The sequence below is a fragment of the Plodia interpunctella genome, chromosome 8 (genome assembly GCF_027563975.2).
Source record: "Plodia interpunctella isolate USDA-ARS_2022_Savannah chromosome 8, ilPloInte3.2, whole genome shotgun sequence".
Classification (NCBI taxonomy): domain Eukaryota; kingdom Metazoa; phylum Arthropoda; class Insecta; order Lepidoptera; family Pyralidae; genus Plodia; species Plodia interpunctella.
This window is the reverse complement of record NC_071301.1, coordinates 2911415-2933802: the sequence shown is the minus strand read 5'-3', so window position 1 is coordinate 2933802 and position 22388 is coordinate 2911415. Positions and strand designations below refer to the sequence as shown.

Here is a 22388-nt window from a genome sequence, read left to right as displayed (position 1 = left end):
AGTAAATGCTATTAGTTTGTAGCAGCTTTGGTTAATATTATTTAATTTAGAATATGACTTGGAAAAGTTACTGTACAGGTCTAATTTCTAAGTAAATTATTTGAAGTTTGTGTATATGTGTATTTTTATTTCACGCAAAATATACTGGTTCGATTATTATGGAATTTGGTAGAATATAACCTGGAATAACACAATTCCCAAGGGATCGAAGCCCCGGGTCGTAGCTAGTATAACATAAAAAATAACACTGCCATGTCCTCCATAATTGATATCACGGGACGTAGTGTAGGTGACATCAATCGCAATCCACTTGGATTCAAAGGCGTTCCTCTGGTATTTTCAGGTGGTCTATAGAGAATTCGTGCTGAATAGTGGAAAGAAAGTTTAGTTCAAAATGCGACGATGGATGGACAGTATAAGAGCAAGTTTCTTTTTTCTAGCGCTCCATAAGTTTATGTTAAAAAAGTAAAGTTAAAAAGTAAACGGACTAATGTATTTATATTTCAAAATTCATGAATATTCACTAATATTTGCATTTTTTTCTTTGAAAATTTGTGATACAATCTCTGAAAAAACTATAAATAAGCTTAAACGTTATATATTTTTCAAATAGCTTTGAAATATTTACTAAATTCGAGATCTTATACTGTAATACGTTTTCACTCTATGAACGAGTATAAATTGTTATTTTAGACGCTCTGTATTCCACAAAACACTCGTAAATTCGAATGAACCATTAGCACTGGGTAATTAAATTAATAACCGGGTTTATTTTATATGTTTAAGGTCTTGCATAGAACTGAACGCAATCTACTTTTATTATATACTACAGAAGAGTAGATAAGCGTTACGTCCCACAACATTATGGTCCCATTGGTTTGAAAAATTATGTACTTAGTTAATATCTTGTAGGCATTTCATCAAAATTCAGTATCCTAAAAGCAAACAAACGGAACTCTTGTACTACTCGCGCATCTGTGTGTCTATTTCATAAATCAAGTAATTTAGCACAAATTATGGTTTTATAAACAAAAACTAGTTTTAAAGTAAATATACAATATCCCTTTCTTTTTCCAAGTGCAATCACTTCGGTTATACGAAAAAAAAATGCATACCAAATGAGATTTATTTTTTGAAAGTAGGTGTTTCATCCCATGGGACGAAAATGTCGAGGCGCGAATCGCCCATCTATTCAAACAAAATGTACACGTTTCTTCTCTCCTTATCTCCTCACAACGAGAAAGGCTAGCCTAATGAGAGAGCCTCTTGGGGCCGACTGCTGAATAACTCAGCGAGACTATTTTACGTCTCGTCTGATAATTACTCCGTTTTTTGTCTCCAACTGATGAGAAATTTTAATTTAATCATTTTCTTTTGAACCAAAAAATATGAATGTAAACTTTAATTTATTTGACTAATATAGAACATTTTGTTGATAAATGGGAAACCGTCACTGAGCTTGCTAATACCAAAATAATAAATTACTTCAAAATATTATTGCTTAAAAATACACTTACCGTGAACCAATTTTCTGAGCTAAAAAATAAAACTCTGCTCTTCTAGTAGTTACGAGATGAGTTTATAAAAACTTCAATGTTTTTTTAATTGAATCATACATAAGTGTCTATAGTCTCTGAGTCCCATAGTCGCCTCTTATTACCATAGGACCTCTTATACCACATAACAACCTCATTTGATGATACTACAAAAAAATAACTTTTACAAATAACATGAGCCAGTCTTACTAAAAATCTAACAGTAGAGAATTAAACTCCACAACGAAAGGTACAATTCGAAACTCTATATACACTTATATTCGTCAGTCAGAGTGCTATTTTATTTAGTGAGGTCATGCAATCAATCATTTATTTATTTGTAAAACATAGGTAATATATTATTAGAGATATATTATTAGGTTTTTGACGACCTCGGTGGTGCAGTGGTAAAGTTCTTGCCACTGAACCGAGAGGTCCCAGATTCGATCCCCGGTCGGGTCATGATGGAAGATGATCTTTTTCTGATTGGCCTGGGTCTTGGATGTTTATTTATATATGTATCTATTTATAAAGTATAGTATCGTTGAGTTAGTATCCCATAACACAAATCTCGAACTTACTTTGGGGCTAGCTTAATCTGTGTGATTTGTCCTAATATATATGTATATGTATGTAGCTATTTATATATTATTTAGGCACTAGCTTACCATTACACTGCCATACCTCTAACTAAACTGATAACATCGCATTTTCGCGCTGTACCGTGAAATAGGTAGCTTAACAGGTACCGTGAAAAACTATTAAGCTATGTCGAAAATGGAGGCGGCGTGTGTGAAATAGTCTCCATCGTACATTCATTCACCGATCGGACAGTACGATATTAATTTTTGATTGGACGCACAAAAGACGATTTATTCGTTGAAAGGGCTTGACTGTGATTTCAATTTAGATTATGTATTATTATTTCGGCTTGGTTTTCATATGAATTTTGATATTGCATGAATTTAAAGCGTGAGAATTTTTCAGGCAACTTCCCCGATTATATGAAAGTTCGGACAGCATAATATGGTTATGTGTAATGCTAATAAAATAGTAAAACATTTACCTAACTAAAATTTAGTTACCTAACTAAAATTTAGTTACCTAGTTACCTAACTAAAATTTAGTTACCTAGTTACCTAACTAAAATTTAGTTAGGTAAATGTTTTCGTAAAGTATTTTGTGAGTTTCATTTAGTATTGCTTCATATCAAAACTAATTAGTTTATTAGACTATTCTTATAACAGTGCTAAAAATACATACATAATTAAAGTCTAGTTACTATAGAAACAATTTTATTTGATCTTTTGTAAACGTCGACAATAACTATCAATTGATTAAATATTTTTTCGACTCCAATTAACTGTCATATGATTTGGGCCTACCCAATTAATTGATGAAGCTTGTTAAAATTATCATTCGAAATTCAAATAGAATGACAATTTATGATTCATCTAAATGTAATTAATCATTGATAAACTTTCAGGCATATTCAGGTCATAGTCATTGTTAAGCTGGACAAGATAATTACAATTTAAGGTGAGTTACACCTGTCAACTTTGACGTTGTCGTTAACCTGCGCGCCGCTGACGTTCTGCGCAATGTAAAGTTAGCGTCAAATTTTACTGGTGCAACCTACTTAGAGTTTGATTTTGGGCGGATTTAATATTAATGATCTCTTCCATAATGTATGCAGTGGAAATCACTGACAAGGAAATGTAAATTGACTTCTGCTCACTTTAGAATCTATGAAAATGTATATAAATATTTCTATCTCTCTTCTGGAGACACGATCGGGTAGATATTTTGGATAAATTTATGTTAGTCCAGGTCACGTCATTAATTATTTATTTAATATAATAAATTCCATAAAATTTGAAAATAATAATATGTGTTACAACAAAACCATTTATTCTATGAATTTAGGCAAAAAATACGTCGATATATTTGGCAGTTTAAATTTATTAACCGTGTAATTAGAAATAAATTGCGAAAGAATTTGTAGCTCTCTATGAATTGTTGATAATTTATAGCTGAAAGGAATTTGCTCCTTCAGCTTCATTAGTTCTTTGTACTTTATCTTCCCTTCGCTACTAGGGTGCCATTTCTTATATTAATTAGCAAAATCGAATAATAATTGCTAACATTAAAGTGAATTTATGATCATATTACTAATTTGTTTTCTTTGGACGTACCTAGAAAAATTACATAAAATAAAAACTTAAATTTTGTTTCAAATTATATCAAAGAAATGATTAAAGCCTACAGCAGTTTTTAATGTTTAATGAATCATTATCATCTACCTTATCCCACTTTAGGTAAATGTGGGTGTATATATATATATATATATATATATATATATATATATATATATATATATATATATATATATATACATATATATATAATAAATCAATATTTTCGCAGCTTCACCCGCGTTAATCTTTGTCCATATTTTAAACTGCACGTATGCAAAATTTCAAGAAGATTGAGCTGGTGAAGCGCGACGATGCTAACAAACAAAGTTACTTTTGCTTTTTTAAATACAATTTAGAATTAGGATTGACGTAGCATTTCAAATAGCTTTATTTCTAATTAACTTACATGAAAGCGATTTTGCTTTGAATTTGAATAAGCTGATGTGCTGACGACTGTATTATTATGTGAGTATGTCACGTTTACAAAGCGGATATTATTTTCGGGAACTCGAATGCCTCCCGTGGAATGGAGGCAATGACAACTATGCCTTTCGGGCCTCCGATATATATGATATTTACCTATTTATGAGCGATGAGTTACGTAGGAGGTACACCTTAATTGTTTGAACTTCCGTGAGTGAAGTTTAAATGTTAATATTGAACATTTGGAAAATTATTATTTAAATACTTCAGTTGAAATACTTCAGTTGAATTCTTCAGATTATCAAAATTTTACATATACCTACATGCAGACTCTGTCTTCTTCGCGTGTTCTAGGTTGCATTCTTAGCTATGTCTGCCTAATAAAAAATAAATAATTTAAATTATGAAGATATTTTTACACATTGCATTACACGTTAAAACATTTAAGGCGCTATTAGCTGCCACCATCACATTTTTATCATTTTCTTTTATTTCTTAGCGAAAAATAAACAATGATATAGACAAATTATGCAACACCAGATAAATAAATTTACATTTGTTAAGAAATAAAATAAATTGATAAAAATGTGATGAAGGCGCGCTAGTGTGTGGCTATAACGTGTAAAACTATGACACAACTTTTGAAGTTATATTGTTTAGAGTAAAGAAAACAACTTTGATTACTTACACACTTATTATTATGCACTGCTGTTCCAAATTTCAACACCCCCTTTAATTAAACAAGATTGAAATACGCAATTAGCTATATCAATAGTCTATGTAATTTATACAATGCTCGTTTTATTAAAATTTTGTCCTTTTATTGGCAACTAGCGGCCCGTCCCTGCTTCGCTGAGGTAAAACCTTAATAAATTATACACCTAAACCTCCCTCAGGAATCGAACTATATATAAATAAAACTTGCATCAAAATCCGTTGCGTAGTTTTAAAGATTTAAGCATACATAGGGATATAGGGATAGAGAAAGCGACTTTGTTTTATACTATGTAATGATAGTGATAGTGATGATATATTATCATCATCATCGCCCATTTTACCATCCCCATTATTCGGGCGATGATATATTTAAAATCGTTGTGGAGGTTTTCTCGATGAGCAGCTATTTTCAAGAACATATGAAGTGCATCAAAATTATCTCCCGGATTCGAATGAAATTGGTCAAGACAATTATTATGGGAATAAATTACTTCAATTAACCCAAGCTCAAAATAATAATGTTGAAATAATTGAATTAATCGACTTTGAGATTCGAATTTTTTGTACTTTAGGAGTAATGGCGTAACCTAAACGATTTAAAAAGTTACGTAAAATGCAAACACAATACGTGATTACACAGATTTAATTTCTTAATTTTTTTTTATGGATCTATGTAAGTAGTTCCATGATCTTGGCTTTAATTGGACTGGCAAGTCCACATGAAAACCACAATAAAACTGTTAGTTTGGTTTGTTAGTTCCGCCCTACATCGTATTAGCCACAACATAGTTATCGGATTCGATAGCCGACCCGGACACACATCACATCACAGACTAAATTAATTTATCATTGGTTTCAAGATAAAAAGAAAAATGGCGTACCTACTTTGTTTTGTTTCAATCGAGATTGATTCGAGAGTTGAGGTGTTTGTATTTGTCGTTACTAAGATATATTCTAGCTGTGTCTTTTGAAATAAAACTAGAAATTCGATTAAATAGTTAGCAAATATGTATGGCTGTAAACCAATAATGACATTTTCTTTCTTTTTTAGCTTCTTTTGGGGACATTATTAGAGTAATAAATGTAAATATATCAGATAAATAATCCAGTAGGGTTGTCGAAGTGTCAGTGATATGTCTACGAAAACCTGGCGTAATTAATACTTACTAATATTATTAATGCTATAGTATATCCGTCTGCCTGCTTGTTCGCTTTCACAGTTAAACCGCTAAACTAATTTTGATGAAATTTGGTTTGCATGTAGTTAAAGACCCCGTTCAAACATAGGCTACTTTTTTCACCCCCAAATTACTATAATGTGGGCGAAAGTTTGTATGACAACCACATCTTTTCCGCTTTCACAGATAAATTCACGCAGACGAAGCAGCGGGCAAAAGCTAGTAGATAATAATATAAAAATATAAGAAAGACAGACATTTTGATTTACATCACGACGAGAGGAAGTATTACATAGCTATTAGAATCGAGTTAAGTTAACTCTAAGAACAATAAAGTAAGTTAACTCTCCCAAGTTAGGGACATGCAGACAGTACCCGTGACGTCCCTTAGGATAAAGTTATAACTTACTTACTAGCCAGAAATTATTTAGGAAGGATTAAGATGAGTGTTAGTTACTTCAAAATATAATCTGAGGATATATAATAGTATATATACAACTAAGGGAATAACAAAATATACTAGACATATTTGTAGTGTTATTTAGATATAGATTATAGTTTGTCAATTGATTTGAATTATTTAATATATATAACATCATATATTTTTTTTAAATCTCACTATATGTGTGTGACTACTCCATTAGGTGTACGGCAGATAGCTTACGTAGTAAAATAAATTATTTTCTGTATTTACTTGTAAGGTGTATTTACTAATAAGGCTTCGCTCGGTTAAAACTAGTATAAATTATATTCCTAAACCTTGGTCATGATCACACTATCTATTGATGAAAACTGTATAAAAATCTGCCTAGTAGTTACTGAGTTACCGCGTTCATTCAGGCAGACGGACGCGACAAGGGGACTTTTGTATAAAATGTAAGGATTTTAGTATAAATCTATTTCGGCTTCATTTTATAAACATTGTTGGAGACGGTTTGGTCAGAAATATTTATGAATACTAATCTATTTTGTAGAAATATTTGTGTAATATATAATAGAAATGACTAGGTTTAACCAAAATCAACATTCAAAAACATAATTAATATGAAGCAAAGTAAATAATAAAAGTTTTTACCGCGACCTTGCATATCTGAAATCTGAATTTGGTGAAACGAAAGCCAAACAACAGTTTCTAAACTTCTTATTGAATACAAAACTCATTAAAATGTCGTCGGTTGAGGGTTGAGGTGAAAAATTTGTCAAATCCCACGCGACTCACGGAACGGAAAGTACCTACTAAGAAATTATTTCATTATGCTGGCTCCACACTGTCGTCGAACAGTTTGCCAAACTTTGGCGGAGTCGGTATACATTGCTGGTTTCTCATTGCGGTAAATAAAATCACTCACAAAAGTGTTCACATATCCGCGTCGGCATGTGTCTGAGTTCGGCGACAGTGTGGAGCTAGCATTAAATGTATTCCGAGAAACTCTACGAGGCGTAACTGGTGATTTTATACAAATCCCATTTGCGACTGTTTCAATTATTAAAATAAGAAGTTAACTGTTGTGGCTACACAATTTGGAGAACACACTGTATTTTGCGCTCATTACCGCAGTCAGAGACATGTGAAAGGGTAATGAGCACGGAGTTTTGCATGCAAAATGGATTCATATGAGTAGGTAGCTGTTATACACAATAGGGTGGTTGTCTGAATATAAAACGTATACTAATGTATTAAGATAATGAAACACAATAATCAAATATCGCTATAATTGATCAATTTTATTTATAGTTTTAGTACATAATAGTATTGTTTAGTTCTCATTATGGTATAATGGAAACGCTTTTTGACTTCAACGTTTGTGACGTTACTGTCATATTTTTTTGTTTTTGACACATGGTAAAAAGTATCTGATTTCACTACCAAATTATCCATATTTATCAAACTATGGAAAATAAAATAAAAAATGACTCTTGTGTCGATATAACGACATTTTAACTTTTGGAAAATCTTTCATTCGGTGGCAAAAGAATACTTTTAATATAAAAAAAAAAACTTTACATTTTCGTAATTAAATTTTTTAAAAGAATTCAGTTAAAGTTTATGTGTATTTATACAACTGAATAAGTAATAATAACAAAGAAATAAAAATGCATTGTACACCTTTGAGTTAACAGAAGATAATCTTCTATGCTTTTTCAAGGACTGGAACGGATGCTTTTTCATAATTTGTACAAAGGATTTCTGGACTAAAAAGGAACTATTAACTCTTCTATTCTTTTATCTAATCATTCGTGTTTATAAACGGATTAAATAATACGTTTGTTTTAAAATGCAACACGAAAGTTTAAAAGTACGTTTGTTTTTAAATCTATTTAAAATGAATGACTACTAATTATTCTAGTCTTAAGCAGTTCCATATCATTAGTAATTCTTTTTCATTTGTATGACAAATGAGAAGGAAAACTAAACGAGTCATCTTTGACATTAACGTGCATAGCAAAACGTTAAGTATGTCCACATGTCAGTGGCGGTTAAAATTAACAACAGTGTAACTCACCCTAAGTAAAAGCTGAAAATGTAAATTTAAAACACCTATGAATATGACGTAGTCATTTACCATATAACTATTTTATAACTCATACTTGTGATGCTGTTCAAATTTTCTACACTATGTTGCAAAGTATTATCATTGTCGAACATTAGCGTAACTCTAAGATACATTTTAAAGTTCATAAATCCAAAATACAAAGTTTGCCATTTACATATAAACGTGGTTCACGTAAATTTAGTCTCTAAAAGCCTAAAACTGTTCTAGTGAAAGACACAAAAAGGCATTTTTCCTCGACAACGTGCTTGGCCAGCCTTTAACTGGATCTGTCCATGTTTCCCAAAGGCCGGCGAGGATGTTGACACACCCGTATACCAAATATTCACAGCAGGTTTGGTTGTCGAGGCATTTACAAGCAAAATAAACATGTGCATTTTTTTTATTTATTAAACTTTATTATTTTTTGCTTTCTCATAGAAATGATCGGCGATGGAATGTTGAAAATTCACGTTCTTTTTCACAATATTTTTTAAATTGTTATTCTTCATGGTCTGAGCATATCGTGAAAATTCTACTTATTCCATTGGAACATCACAGCCAAGAATATAATCGAGAACATTAGGATTACTATTTTTGCTGTTACTATTACTACGTATGTTTATAAATAAATATAATTGCTGGAATATACCAAAGTGGAGCCAAATTTTTAGCAATCCCATCAAATCATGTTAAGCTGTTGTAATGAAAATGTAACGTTTCCTCGTTCGTCACATTTTTTTTCAATTTAATCTCGACATCAAAATGTTTTAATCTGTTTCGAGTCCAGACTGAAAAGTATACAGATTAAAAATGTAATCTGTTGCTCCATAATTCTTTTGGTAACTTCGTTTCTAACCTAGTTGTGTCTAAAAACTCTCTGGGTTTCGATTTTACGGACATTAAAACTTTAAAACGAACATTATAAATGAGAACTCTCATTGGGATGCGATCAGATCGAATTAGGTATGACACAATGAAGAATAAAAAGAAGATTGTAGGTAACAAAGACAAACAGAACATACTCGTTGTTAAATCTCGAGCATGTCGCGTGTTGGAGATTAACAATAAATAAGTAGCAAAAGTAATAATGAATTTAAGACTGAAGTCTAGTTACCTATTTGAAAAAATACATACCTACTATCACCATTACGCTGGTCGCTAGAATTTTGAGCTTTGATAGGTTTTAATTGCATTTTGGGTGAAAACGTTTTTCACCAATGAAGTCATGACAAACACTTTGAGTTTGATGACTGTCGTTTTAACATAGGTGCTCTAGGTTTGTAGATTCCGATTTTTAAAGTCATTTTTATAAAACAACCGGTTAAATTCTATGAACTTTTAATCACAAAAATAAAGATATTTAGGTACCAATGAATTTTAGATTGTTAGAAATTTAAGGGAAAACCTGTAAATATCATACTAAAAATCAATAATATTTAGGGCTCGAAGAACGTTAGGCCGATATACTTTCCTCTTAAGATATATATTTATAAAAATATTTATCAAAATCTGTTAAAATATTAAAATACATTAGTCTCAACACAAATAAACGCTACCAATGCATTTGCAAATATAATGTAATATGTAAACCGAAGGATTACCCTGTAACAAGGTGTCGACGCGTGATGGATGAATTTTATTTCTTGCTCACTATTATATCTACCTACTTGAGCAAGTGTTCGTTTCGTAATACATATAACATATAATAAAACGGTAAGTGGGTTATGTCTGTACATAGGACATAACCCACTTACTGTTTTAAAGAAAAACAATTATGAGGAGTCTAGGAGACTAATAGAAGCCAAAACAATTCTTTATAGAATTTTTGTATGTAGCATACATACAAAAATTCTAAAAAGAATTGTTTTGGCTTGTATGGGATTTGTATTACAAAAACTACTTGATGGAATTCGCTATTAACTTTACCGTTGAAGAAGTGTAAAATTGTCAATAAAAAGAAAGTTAGATAGCTAGTTTCTATTTTTTTTTTTTCAATAAAAAGCCAGTTTATTTAAACTCAATTACGAAAAACTGTCACTACCATTTATTTCGCTATCAAATCATCAATGAAAAGAGGATTTCCTTAAATCTCCGTTTAAAAAGAAAATATAATATTAATTCGAATCCGAACACAAACAAAAGTCGATTGAATTCCGATAAAATCTCTTATCGACCACAATACAGTACAGAACAGAACAATGACTTCGTCGCAATGTGTTTGCTGACAGGAACAAAATAATGGCTCTTAGGTAGTTCATTATTTGAAATTTGTCTTGTTTAAAAATATAGATAAAATCTCTTTCTTGTCTGTGTATTTTCTTGTTTTCTTTCCCAGTATAGTCAGCCGTCAGAGTCCAGGGTCCGCCTTTTGTTCTTATATCCTCATTGTACGGGTCTTTTAGTGTCCTTACTCACTAGGATCACACTAGTTTTAAAGATATAAGAATACAGACTGACAGTGGGTGGCGACTTTGTTTTATACTACATATGAACGTATATGTATATTTGGCCGGTGTTTAAGAAATAATGTCGCAAGCCGTGTGACCGTGCAGTTATATTTTATGTTTGTACGTAAAATCTAACAGCGATATAAGAAAAAATCCTATTCTAGACTTAGAAATAAGTATTTCACTTATACATTTTTGTTTTGACCTTTTAAAAAGACTGAGACGGTTGTGTTTCTCGGAATTATATACACATTTATACAGAAGTATGTATACTCTATTAGCGACCCGCCCCGTCTTCGCGCGGATGCAATTTTATGCATGTTACATACTTATAAACCTTCCTCTTCATCTTCTATTTAAAAAATCCGCATCAAAATCCGTCGCGTAGTTTTAAAGATCTAAGCATACATAGGGACAGACAGCGGAAAGCTGTTTTGTTTTATACTATTGATACGTGCTCTGTGATTTTCCGACATTTTTTCGAATTCTATTCAAATTTTAATAAAATACCAAATAGTCTCAATAACACTTTCGTCAGGTTTGATTTGACCATTGCGTGTAAACGGACAGAATTGCGCGTTTTATTTCCACAATTGAGGCAGCAATGAATTTGTTAATACCGTTGTTTATGGATTATACGGTTTATGTGCGAGATTGCTGTGGCCGTGTTGTGTCTGATTTGTTTCAGGATTTTCTGTAAAACGACTAAAACGTATTTTATTGGGATGTAAAGTAGTAAGTAGATTACTAGGAACAATCTTTCTCTAATCTCCGCATGTTCACGCTTTCGTTCGGAGTTGTGACACCACGAAGCCGGGGTAGTATTCATGGTTAGAAATAACCGATTTTATGATCGACTGCCTGAGGTCAACCCTCCTTGAGAATAATGTCTCGTACGACATCCACGGGAGGATATAAGTGGTATAAAGAACAAGGAAATTACTATGAACATTATCACTAAATAATACAAATCACTCGCCAATATGATATGAATGTTTTTCACCCACGTATTTATGGGTTAATAAACGTACCGACATCAAAGTATTTATTTAGCGTGATGATTACACTGCCTCAATCGCCGTTCGAACCGGAACACAACAATGCAAGCACACTGTTTGGCGGCAGAAATTGATTATAGTGAGGTGTCCGTACAGACGATCTTTGTACCAAGTTCTGGTGCTGGAAAATAATAAAAATAAAAGTCAAAACAATACAGCGACTGTTTGCTTTCCTATCCCCCGCAGTATTGAATCAGTCTTACATTTTATTATTGAGGAAAATACTTGACGGAAAATATAGCACAGTGAGAATTTTACGGCGAAAATAAAATTGGTGGTTTTGTTTTATAAACCTAAACATTTCAACCTAAATATTCCAGTATTGCAATATTATTATATAACTCCTATTACTGTGTGCGACTTTGTTTTTACATCTGACCATCATCGAGTCGATTTGCAGTGCGACGCAGCTAATCAATCACATTGTGTGATTGGTTCACCACGTCTCACTTTGAATCGACAGGATAGTGAGAAGTGAAATGCAAAACCGTACCCGTGTCTGTTTCTCGTGCTAATTTTAATTAAAGAATTTCTGTTTTAATTCTTCAACATTCTCAAAAGTTTTTCAAAGCGAATATGAAGCAATTATTCACTATTACCGAGCTTCAAGTGTAAGCCAATTTCTCTATTGTTCGCCCGTATTACGAACTTTAAAGTTTGCCAACGAAGAATTACTGCACTTGTAACTTCTTATATTGTTTACATTGTAGTAACAGTTTAATAGCGCACCAATTGATTTTGACAAGTTTTGATTCAAATTTAACTGAAAAAATTAAGTAAATTTATATTTCATAAAAGTGGATTGTTTTTATTTTAGTATTAGGTAGAAGTTTATAATCGAGGTTTCACGGTGCTAAAAAAATCAATAATAGCTGGCTATTAAAAGTACAATGGTCAGCATGTCAATATTAATGAATATGACTCTGAAATATACCTAACTGTGTATCATATCATTAAAAGTCTTTATGTTTTCATCATTTTTCATACTAATTGCCGCCAAATGTCCTTTTAAAAAAACCTCCACGTGTCAATTTATTCCACGTTAAGATAATCTATATGGTGGGTGCATATGAACTAGGTATAAGTATATGTCTGAAAAATTCTAATTCTTTATTCAACTCAGAATAGTGTACATTAATTGACGTCAAAAACTTGTCTACTTATTATTTGGTATATCGTTTATTGTGTCTAGATTCTTCTCGATTCCAACTTAATAAAAGAAGAATAAAATAAGAATCTTCTGTTAAAAATTAAATTAATTTAAATAGGAGAGGATTCAAGTAACATGTTCAAAATGCAATTCACATTCAAAACAAATATAAAATGGTATCAGAAATAGGAAAACCATAATCTTCACATTGCGTAGCAAGCAAAGTGGCTCTCAAGCTAAGCCCACTATAATACTCTGAATGGCTTACTTTCCAGTGAGAACATTCGCAAACCTATCGCGTCGTATCGAAGGTGACTAGCATAAGCATATTGTTGTCTCAATGCCGAGTATTGCTCGTGTGAATGTGAGTTTATTTACTTTTTATTTAACCCTATACTAAAATTTAATAATAAATGCGCAGTACATGGAATTAATTTGTTTTCATTTTTCTATTATCTAATAAAAAAGTTAAATTAACTGTTAACTGATCGCAAATTATTTGTAGTTTATTACTTTATTTACATAAATTCATATAAAAATAAAATTATATATATATATATATATATATATATATATATATATATATATATATATATATATATATATATATGTATTTCTCAGAACCTCAAACACGTGACACGTATGTAGTATACGATTCCAATGTCAAAGATTTGTCAAAGACTGATTGGACTGCTGACTCGTTTGGCAGTAAAACTTCATTGCAAGCTTGCTGACGAACCTCGGCCTGCAATAGTTTTGTTTGCCAATTTGTATACAAGTTACTATGCTTTGTTATTCAGATGAACACAAACGATGTAACTTTACTAACTCCCTAACTTCTGACCATAGACAAGTAATATCATGTTCACTATGTCCAAGAATAATCTTGAGATATTTCTGCTTACATAGCGTTTTATATGAAATTATTTACAAATTAGTCGATTCGTAATATGGAATATTTATAAAAAACAACACTGCTTTTTGGCAGTCATGTAAGAACAATTTTGAATTTAACAAATTCCTTCGAAGTCAAAATAATGATAAATATGTCGTAATAGTTCGGGTATTTCAATAACTAAATACAAGAATTTAAATGTCACTTTAATTGATCAGTTTTATTAATTTTCGGTCACATTACAGTATATTACAAGTGCTTTTGGAATCCAAAATCCGTAACGTCACAACACATTACAAGCTCCATGTAAAATTTTGTTTTTGACATTAGAAAAATGTATCTGCTTTGACAAGTTGAAAAGTAGCCAATTGTGTACTGCCGACTTCCCATTCCCAAGCGCAGGTGAAGAAGAAGCGGCACAACAAACTTCACCGCTGACTTTTCGTCAAAGACGTCAAAATAAAAAATGTGAGTCTTATTGCTAAGTGGTATAGTATGATATCTTCGAGTTCATGAAATAATGATGATAGATGAACACTCATATATTGGCTACGAGTAAACCCTTTTAGTACTGATATCTATAATTCGTTTTGACAACTAAAATAGATTGACAGGAGGAGTGTTTTAAAATATACTTATTGAATAAATTCTCCTTCAAATATATTAAAGTTAAACAAACCATAGTTCAAAACTTTTACAGCTTCGAAGGCTTATGTAAAAGCCCTGAAAAGCTTTCCTAGGACGGCAAGTATGTGCTAGAAAGCTTAGGTACGGTACTATGTATCTACAAAATTGAATTAAACATTTTACAACATAAAATTACTTTTTCTGTGTAATAAATTTGTATTTTATTATCGGCCATGTTCATGACGCAAATTATTTAGTTACTAGTTGTCTCATGCTCATAAGAATTTCGAGATACGTTTAATTTATTTATTTCACTAATTTCCACTTACATCATTATGAAGTTGGTAACTGGAGTAGCATACGATAATACGGAAAAAAATACATTAAATGAAAAACCTTATAAAATAGTAACCTATTAAATTATATTCACTTGGCTATTACATAAATTCCTTCAGACTTCCTCAATGAACGTTTATACATTCTTAAATACAATTTATAATAAAAAGATGACGACTATGACCCCCAATTTAAACTTTCATCATTAGATTTTGGAATGACGATTGTACCAAATTCAATGTTCTGAAGTTTTCCCATAGAATTTTCTTACTGGATGAGCATAAGCTCTTTGGAAGTGCAACTAGATATGGCTTAACAAGGCAAAACAACGTCTATGCAGGTGCGGTGTTCTCACAAAGTGCACTTTGTGACGTCATATCACCTAGCTTGTCACCGCTGAAGGAAATATCCACGGTACAAATTTATAGATTATGAACGACTGTGGACTATCAGATTGATGTTTTTATGTATAGAATCTTATCTTTTGATTTGATGTTATGTTGAATTTTAAAAATAGAACTTTAGACTCTATCGTTCTTACGTCAGCACACAGTTCTATCAGAAATATCTATGACGATGACTAAATATAAATAATAATCATTATCAAAGCGAAACTACCAGCTTTTAGCCGCGATTCCGCTCGCTGGATTTTCTTACAGGAACATTTATTTTTTCCGAGATAAAATGTATTCCATGTCCGTCTCCGTATTCTAAACCACATGTGAAATTACAAGAAGATAAGCTTAACAGCGTAAAGAGGCGACATTGTTATTACAGGAAATCGTCTTTTATATTATCGACTGCTCTCTATAATCATTAAAAAAAATATAATCATGAAACGACACTTTTAGAATTTTTGAATCATCAATTCTATAACTATACGCTACCCTTTGATTCATTCAATAATTTTCCCGTCGGTAATCTAACTCTGGAGTGCACTTACGATGTGATATAACCATGTGGGAAAACATACCATTCATGGACACTTCACTAGTCCTTATCAGAGATGTTCTTGTGCATATGAATGAACGAGAAACCCAACGTAGGTGTCTACATGAACATGTTACCTTAAAATTGCGATAGTAAGGGCCATCACACATTTAGCAGTAGTAATACAGGTTAGGCACAAATGTTAGGGTTTCCTGACCGACGGGTACCTATGTGTCTAATGGTCGTAACCAAATGGTTGATCATATTTATTTATCATTTAGAGCAACAAATCCTCAATAGCTGCTAAATCTTAGGTGGTTTTCGTGGAACAAAATGCAAAAATATTTCTTTTATAAATTGACAATGACCAAATCATCAAACGAAGATTTTCTTAAGAAAATTTTGGGGTAGCGATTTAATAATACGACTAATAAAATAATTAACAATTTGGGCATATGCTATGAAGTATACTTGAAGTGAGTGTAATGAATCTACAACTTTTGTTAGTAACAGCAATAGGTACAGATAGATTAGTAGTTTCCATTAAATCCGTTTGCGAAGGCGGATAATATTCTATCTTGTGTGTGTGACGAGTTTTACCGTGTAGTGTGAGTCGGCCCTATCGCAAAATCTGGTACATGCACATCATATTTATCGGCACTTTGAATCTCGGTAATTAGCGTAATCGAAGAGCTGTGTCAATGTAACGCTTGATCACGTATGATAAGGCAGTGTGGTTAATATCTGTATAACAGGAACTTTGTCACTATTCACGGTCAAGCTTCGTCTTTGAACGCTCGCGGGAAGTCATGTAAGTATTTTTTCATATATAAAATTATAAACATAGCACGAAAGTTTTATTAAATTACGTCAAGTATTCAAATGATGACGATTATTCACGCAAAAAGTATATGATCGAAACAATTCAACGCGTGTACACATTCATTTTGGATCTATACAGAATCCTCTGCGTTTCATAAGATATTAATGATATCTGATTATCTCTTTCTTGTTTCTTGTCGTCCTCGCCGGTGTCAAATGGGATTTTTTGTAAAAAAATATCCCGTTAGTCACCCATATTAAAAATAAAGATGAAAGCTATATATTTACACACTTGGTATGAAACTATATTTTCTAGTTTAACTTGCGGCCCGTCTTGGCCTCTCTTGGGCAAAACCATAATAGGTAAATTATCCACATTAATGACCCCGGCCAATACCGCCGCAACCGCTAAGTAAGTACATACCGTAATAAATTACCGTAAAAATTATTACAACGGCCAACGAAAAGACATTTTTCATTTACAAACTTATGGCTTTGTTTCATTTTTGTTCCGGTTTGATTTCCGCTCCTCAATTTTTTTAAAGAAAAATTCCCACTCTTCACCGGCTCACTCAAAACCGGGAGTGACCAACGGGAATAACCGCTCTTGGAATGCCAAGAATCTCATAGGAAATGTTCTCTCGTTCCCAATAAGAGCAAAGCAGATATGACTCCTTTGTGAGAAGTTAAAACTTTTCAAAAAACATTTGACTACATAAATTGATTCGTTGCTGGAATTTTGTTCAATTTATATTTACGTAAAATTGCGTAACTTTTAAGTTCTATTCCACATACTTAATAACTTTCAATACTCAAATCAGAGCTTAGTACCAATAAGATCTAGTGATCAAATTTAATAGGAATATTGGGATTTGGGGCGTCACAGCTCCGAAAGTACGCACGGGAAGATGATGTAAAAATAGAAGTACTAAATTTCAGTGTTTATGTAAGAGAAGATATCGACTGACGGGCCGAATTCGTATCCTAAAAAGTATTTGATCCCTTATTTTGTACCTAAACACCGAATTTCCTGATACATCCTGCGTTTGTGATCAGGAATTTTGTGGTTCTTTGTCCAATTTTACGTTAATAGTGATTGTTATATGTCAGCCCTTATCTACCAAAATATATTTCATGACAATAGTTTTTTCTTGGTTGTAGTAAATACTGATGAACTGCTATTTTGAGAATCTAATAATATACGAATAAAGCTTAAGCTAAAACTGGAAGTCATAGGCAGAAGTGAAAACTTGAATTTTAACGTTATGGATTTTTGACGTCTTTTGAATTTTCGATCTGGTCACGTGTCCTGACGCGAGTTTAACATTTTTTACCCATCACAAAAAGTGAAATCGCCGCTAAAGAAGTTTTCACTTCAAAACATTTTTTTTTAAACTGACTTAAATGATAAATAGATTCATATTACATATTACAACTAACTAATACTCTCTAACCTCGATCGAAGAAACACGAACTGTTGTGACATATTATATAGCATACTATGCACGGAAGACCTAATATAGTATGCTATATATATACTATATATATACTATATATAGCATACTATATTAGCTCTTCCGTGTTTTGACAGCTACTGAAAGTTTATTTACTTTAATAAGCGTCATTCATGCATTGCTATTCATATTTAACGTCATTTTTACACCGCTGTCGGTTTGTATTTTATAGTTTCTTCTTCAGGCAATGACGATCTCCGTGGCCTAGTGTTCACACGTCCGTTATCTCGAGGTATTTAGTTCGAATCCTAGCACAGGCAAATATTTGTATTTGTGGTGACAGATATTTTTCAGTATCTATTGGATCCACGATACAAGCTTAGTGGAGTTTTATCCATTTACATATAGGAGGGTCATAACTGTGTTTTATATATGTGTGAGAAAAGTAGAATGCGTAATATTTCACTTCAATTGTCCACTACAAAATAATCATTCGGGAATATAAATATTAAACGTGTTCCGTGCGTGTCCGTGCTTGTGGTCCAGGGAGAACTTACAACAACCAGGAAATTTGCTTACAACTACTTACGCTATAGGTACTTGTATAGTTGTATATATGACATTGTGTCCCTACACCCACAAATTATTACATATATTTAATTTTATTTCTCAATTTTGTGCGGTCTTCGATATTAAGTTGGACCATGAAACAATTTCGGTGTGACCGCATTTTTCACACTTATCATGGTATGAAATAACCTGGTATCAAATGTCACCAGCCTTGTAACGTTAACAGGAAAGATTTTGGGAAAATATTGAGTGCTACGAAATTGCAACGTGATACCCGGAGGCATGTACATTATTTTTATAGCTAGTTGCTAACTGGCTATATGTTCTCATGGAAATGTTGATATCAACAGCATGAATCGATACTAGAAATCCGTAATTTGACAATCGTTGTTTTTATTAAGTATACAAGTAGGTATAAAGTGTATCTCTGGGAAATAATTATTTCAATCTCGTAGGTAATTTCAGATGTGACAGTTCGCTAAACCTCGCGTTCCATTTACGTTATGTCACTCAAGTGATATATATCGTAACATCTCAATTAAGGGACGAATTCATCTTTACATCTTTCTGTAAGCTCGCGTGTTCCTTGTTCCATTTTTCGGCTGTAAAGCCTGGAAGTCCGAGGTTAATGTAAAACTATTAAATTTTAAAGATTCGGCTATGGTTTAACACCCCGCATACCTGACGTCAATCCATTAAAATAAAATTAATTTATTATCAGTTACTCAAGACCATGAGTAACTATACAAGTACCTAGTTCAAACGAGCCTTTACTGCGACGATTTCAATTGCGACGAGCAGACTCGAACTGCAATGATGTGAACTGATAGCCTTCTTATTTCTCGTGCAAATATTGGACACTAGCTGGACCACGGTTTTCTACGGTTTCTATACATAGTGACTTTGGCTTTGTCTATATACCTACTCAGTCCAGACTGAACAATTTTTTCGCATGTAAGGAACAATTTCCCATACGAAAAGTTGTTCAGTATCGTAGATTGAGGAGCATGTAGACATTTTTTATTTAAAATGCTTTACAATCTTCAAAAATAAGAATATTCCCGTTAAAATGAAAATGATGCAAAGAAATGTAATCCAATTCTTTATAAAGAAATTAGACTTTAACAATCTCATTTTCTCAAAAAGTTACAAACTACTAGCGTTTCATCAAAATTTAAGTTTTCTTTCTCGAACAATCTCGGAACGAACAATCTTTAAAATGTTTTCTTTCTCTCTTTAATAAATTCGATTCATGCCTGAACAGCCACTTTGTTTCATGTACTCGTATATAGACCACACTGAAGAAGATTATGTAAACATTTTTAAAGGGTTAAGAATTTACATAGGCCCCACGTTTTGTTTAACAAACCCTACAAGGTTGAGCATATAAACATGTAGTTTCAACGCTACAATTTTATGACAGACACACAACATATCCAATTTCTTACAACGATATTGTATAACGCCAGCTTTACACTATCGGGAAACAATTCGCAAAACTTTGGGGGATTCATAATACATTGAAGGTTTTTCAATGCGGTATATAAAAGTTCTCATACAGACTACACAATGTTCTGTCTAGAAGTAGTTTCTGTCGGAATAACGCTAGTCGAATATGTGTTTTGTCAAATCAATTTAAGTCGAAATAGTGTTTTTCGAAATGGAAACCCTGTCGAAATAATTTTCTGTCGAAATTCAGACCTACAGTCTTGAGTTCGGCGACACTGTGTAAGCTGGCATTACAACATTATTGCATTCAACCGAGACTAGACCCAAATCACTGTCAATAATATCAAAGTTGACAACATACTTATTAAAATAAGGTCCCCCTTATCTTTAACTGTGATTGGATTTTTTACATATTATAGGACTTTGTTTTGTAATATGTAAGGATTAGGATATTGAAGATAGACGGACCTTTAGTCGCATAAAGTCCACTAAATCAAAATTAATGTCCCCTGTATCAAAATGACCATGGTATCATTATGTTTGAGAACACGATTACTTAGGATGTCGTAGATGTTTTACACAGATTTTAAAACCAATGTTGTAAAATTTATATTTAAAGCAATTATATTATGATTAAAAGTGTTTTTTATCTACCTTCGGGCATAATCACAATTAGCAGACCCATTTCACAGACGTGAACGGATTAAACATTTGCCTCTAATGTTTTCTATTAAAGTTTATATATCTACTATTCAGACATACTTTGAACATGTTGTCAGTTATACTATTTACAAGATTTTCAATTCTGACTAGCTGCACACCGGGGCTTTGCTCCCGTGGGAATTTCGGGATAAATGTACCTACCCATGTGTTATTCCAGGTTATATTCCACCCGTGTACCAAATTTCATAACAATCGTTAGATTTTGCGTGAAAGGGTAACAAACATATAAACACTATCTGTAAGCTTTTCTGCGCCTGCTGTATATTCTAAAAAAATAAGAAACATTATAATAATGAAGCTTCGGTCATCAATTTTTAAATTATTGCTTTTTCTGAAATAAAAATAGTAAACTAAGTACTTATAAATGTACTACCAATGAATAAATGTACTGTTTCTATGCAAATTTCTTCCATATGCATGAAATATCCAAAACATATGCCTACATCAATACGTAAGATCACGTACATCAGAAATTTTCCTAATTGAGGAGCGAAAAAAGCTAATTTACTCTTTATAAATTAAATACCCTCTTTTTTGCATGTGGGGAAACGAACAGATTATATATATTGTAGAGTAAATATATATTTTTATAGCCGTGTAGACTAGAAACCGCAAGCAAGGCAACACAGTTCACGCAAATTTCGTAGTTTCACCAAGTAGATATATAAAGTAGGTAAACTGCAGAGACCATTAATTTTATATGCTTTTATTTCCACAAAAAATATCTCAAGGTTAAGATTTTTCTTTTGTGAGTGAAGAAATGGCATGTAAGGGTGACATGACATTCAGAAATTAGACTTCATTCAGGCACTTTTTCATGTCAAATTATATAGTAATAGCGGCCCTCCACAGCTTCGCTCGTGTAAAACCGTATTTTAAAAAGTAGCCTATTGTCCTACTGTGCCAAATTTCATTAAAATCGTCCCAGCAGTTTTTTAGTTTATTCTTATAATGTATATTCAAACAGAAAAATAAAAAAATCTCTTTTCGTATCGATTTCTCAAAAAGCTATAATTATTTGAATTTTAGAACGACCACTACTGAGAAGAAATGCTGAAACAGACTTATTTGTAAACAGTTATAAACAGAGAAAAATATAGAGAGGAAATACAAAAAACTTTATACGTTTCCCGTGAATTTCTCATTACGTCGTCAATTACCAATAACCTATTTTTTTTCTAGGATGGTGCGAGCGAGTTGTCTGTTGGCGAGCTGCGTGCTCATCGCGCTTCTGCTGGTGGTGCCGGCAGCAGCTTACCCCAGGTAGTGGTACCTTATACTTCATATCTTTTGGTTGTCGTAACGTTTTCGCGGTTTCTATCTCAGCTATTGAGCGTCGGAG

At 32.4% G+C, this 22388-nt stretch overlaps 1 protein-coding gene across 4 annotated transcripts in view; it reads left to right on the top strand.

Moving 5' to 3' along the window:
• Positions 1-22388, top strand: part of Dh31 (Diuretic hormone 31) — a 78322-nt gene that overhangs the window by 51825 nt on the left and 4109 nt on the right. For 2 of the 4 annotated variants that reach the window (XM_053748351.1, XM_053748348.1), the window contains exons 1-2: positions 16710-16839; positions 22229-22312. In XM_053748351.1, the coding sequence (XP_053604326.1) occupies positions 16838-16839; positions 22229-22312 (86 nt within the window). In that variant the 5' untranslated portion in view covers positions 16710-16837. Of the gene's footprint in view, positions 1-16709; positions 16840-22228; positions 22313-22388 lie in introns of those variants that run through there. The other 2 variants (XM_053748350.1, XM_053748349.1) reach the window with 1 other exon arrangement.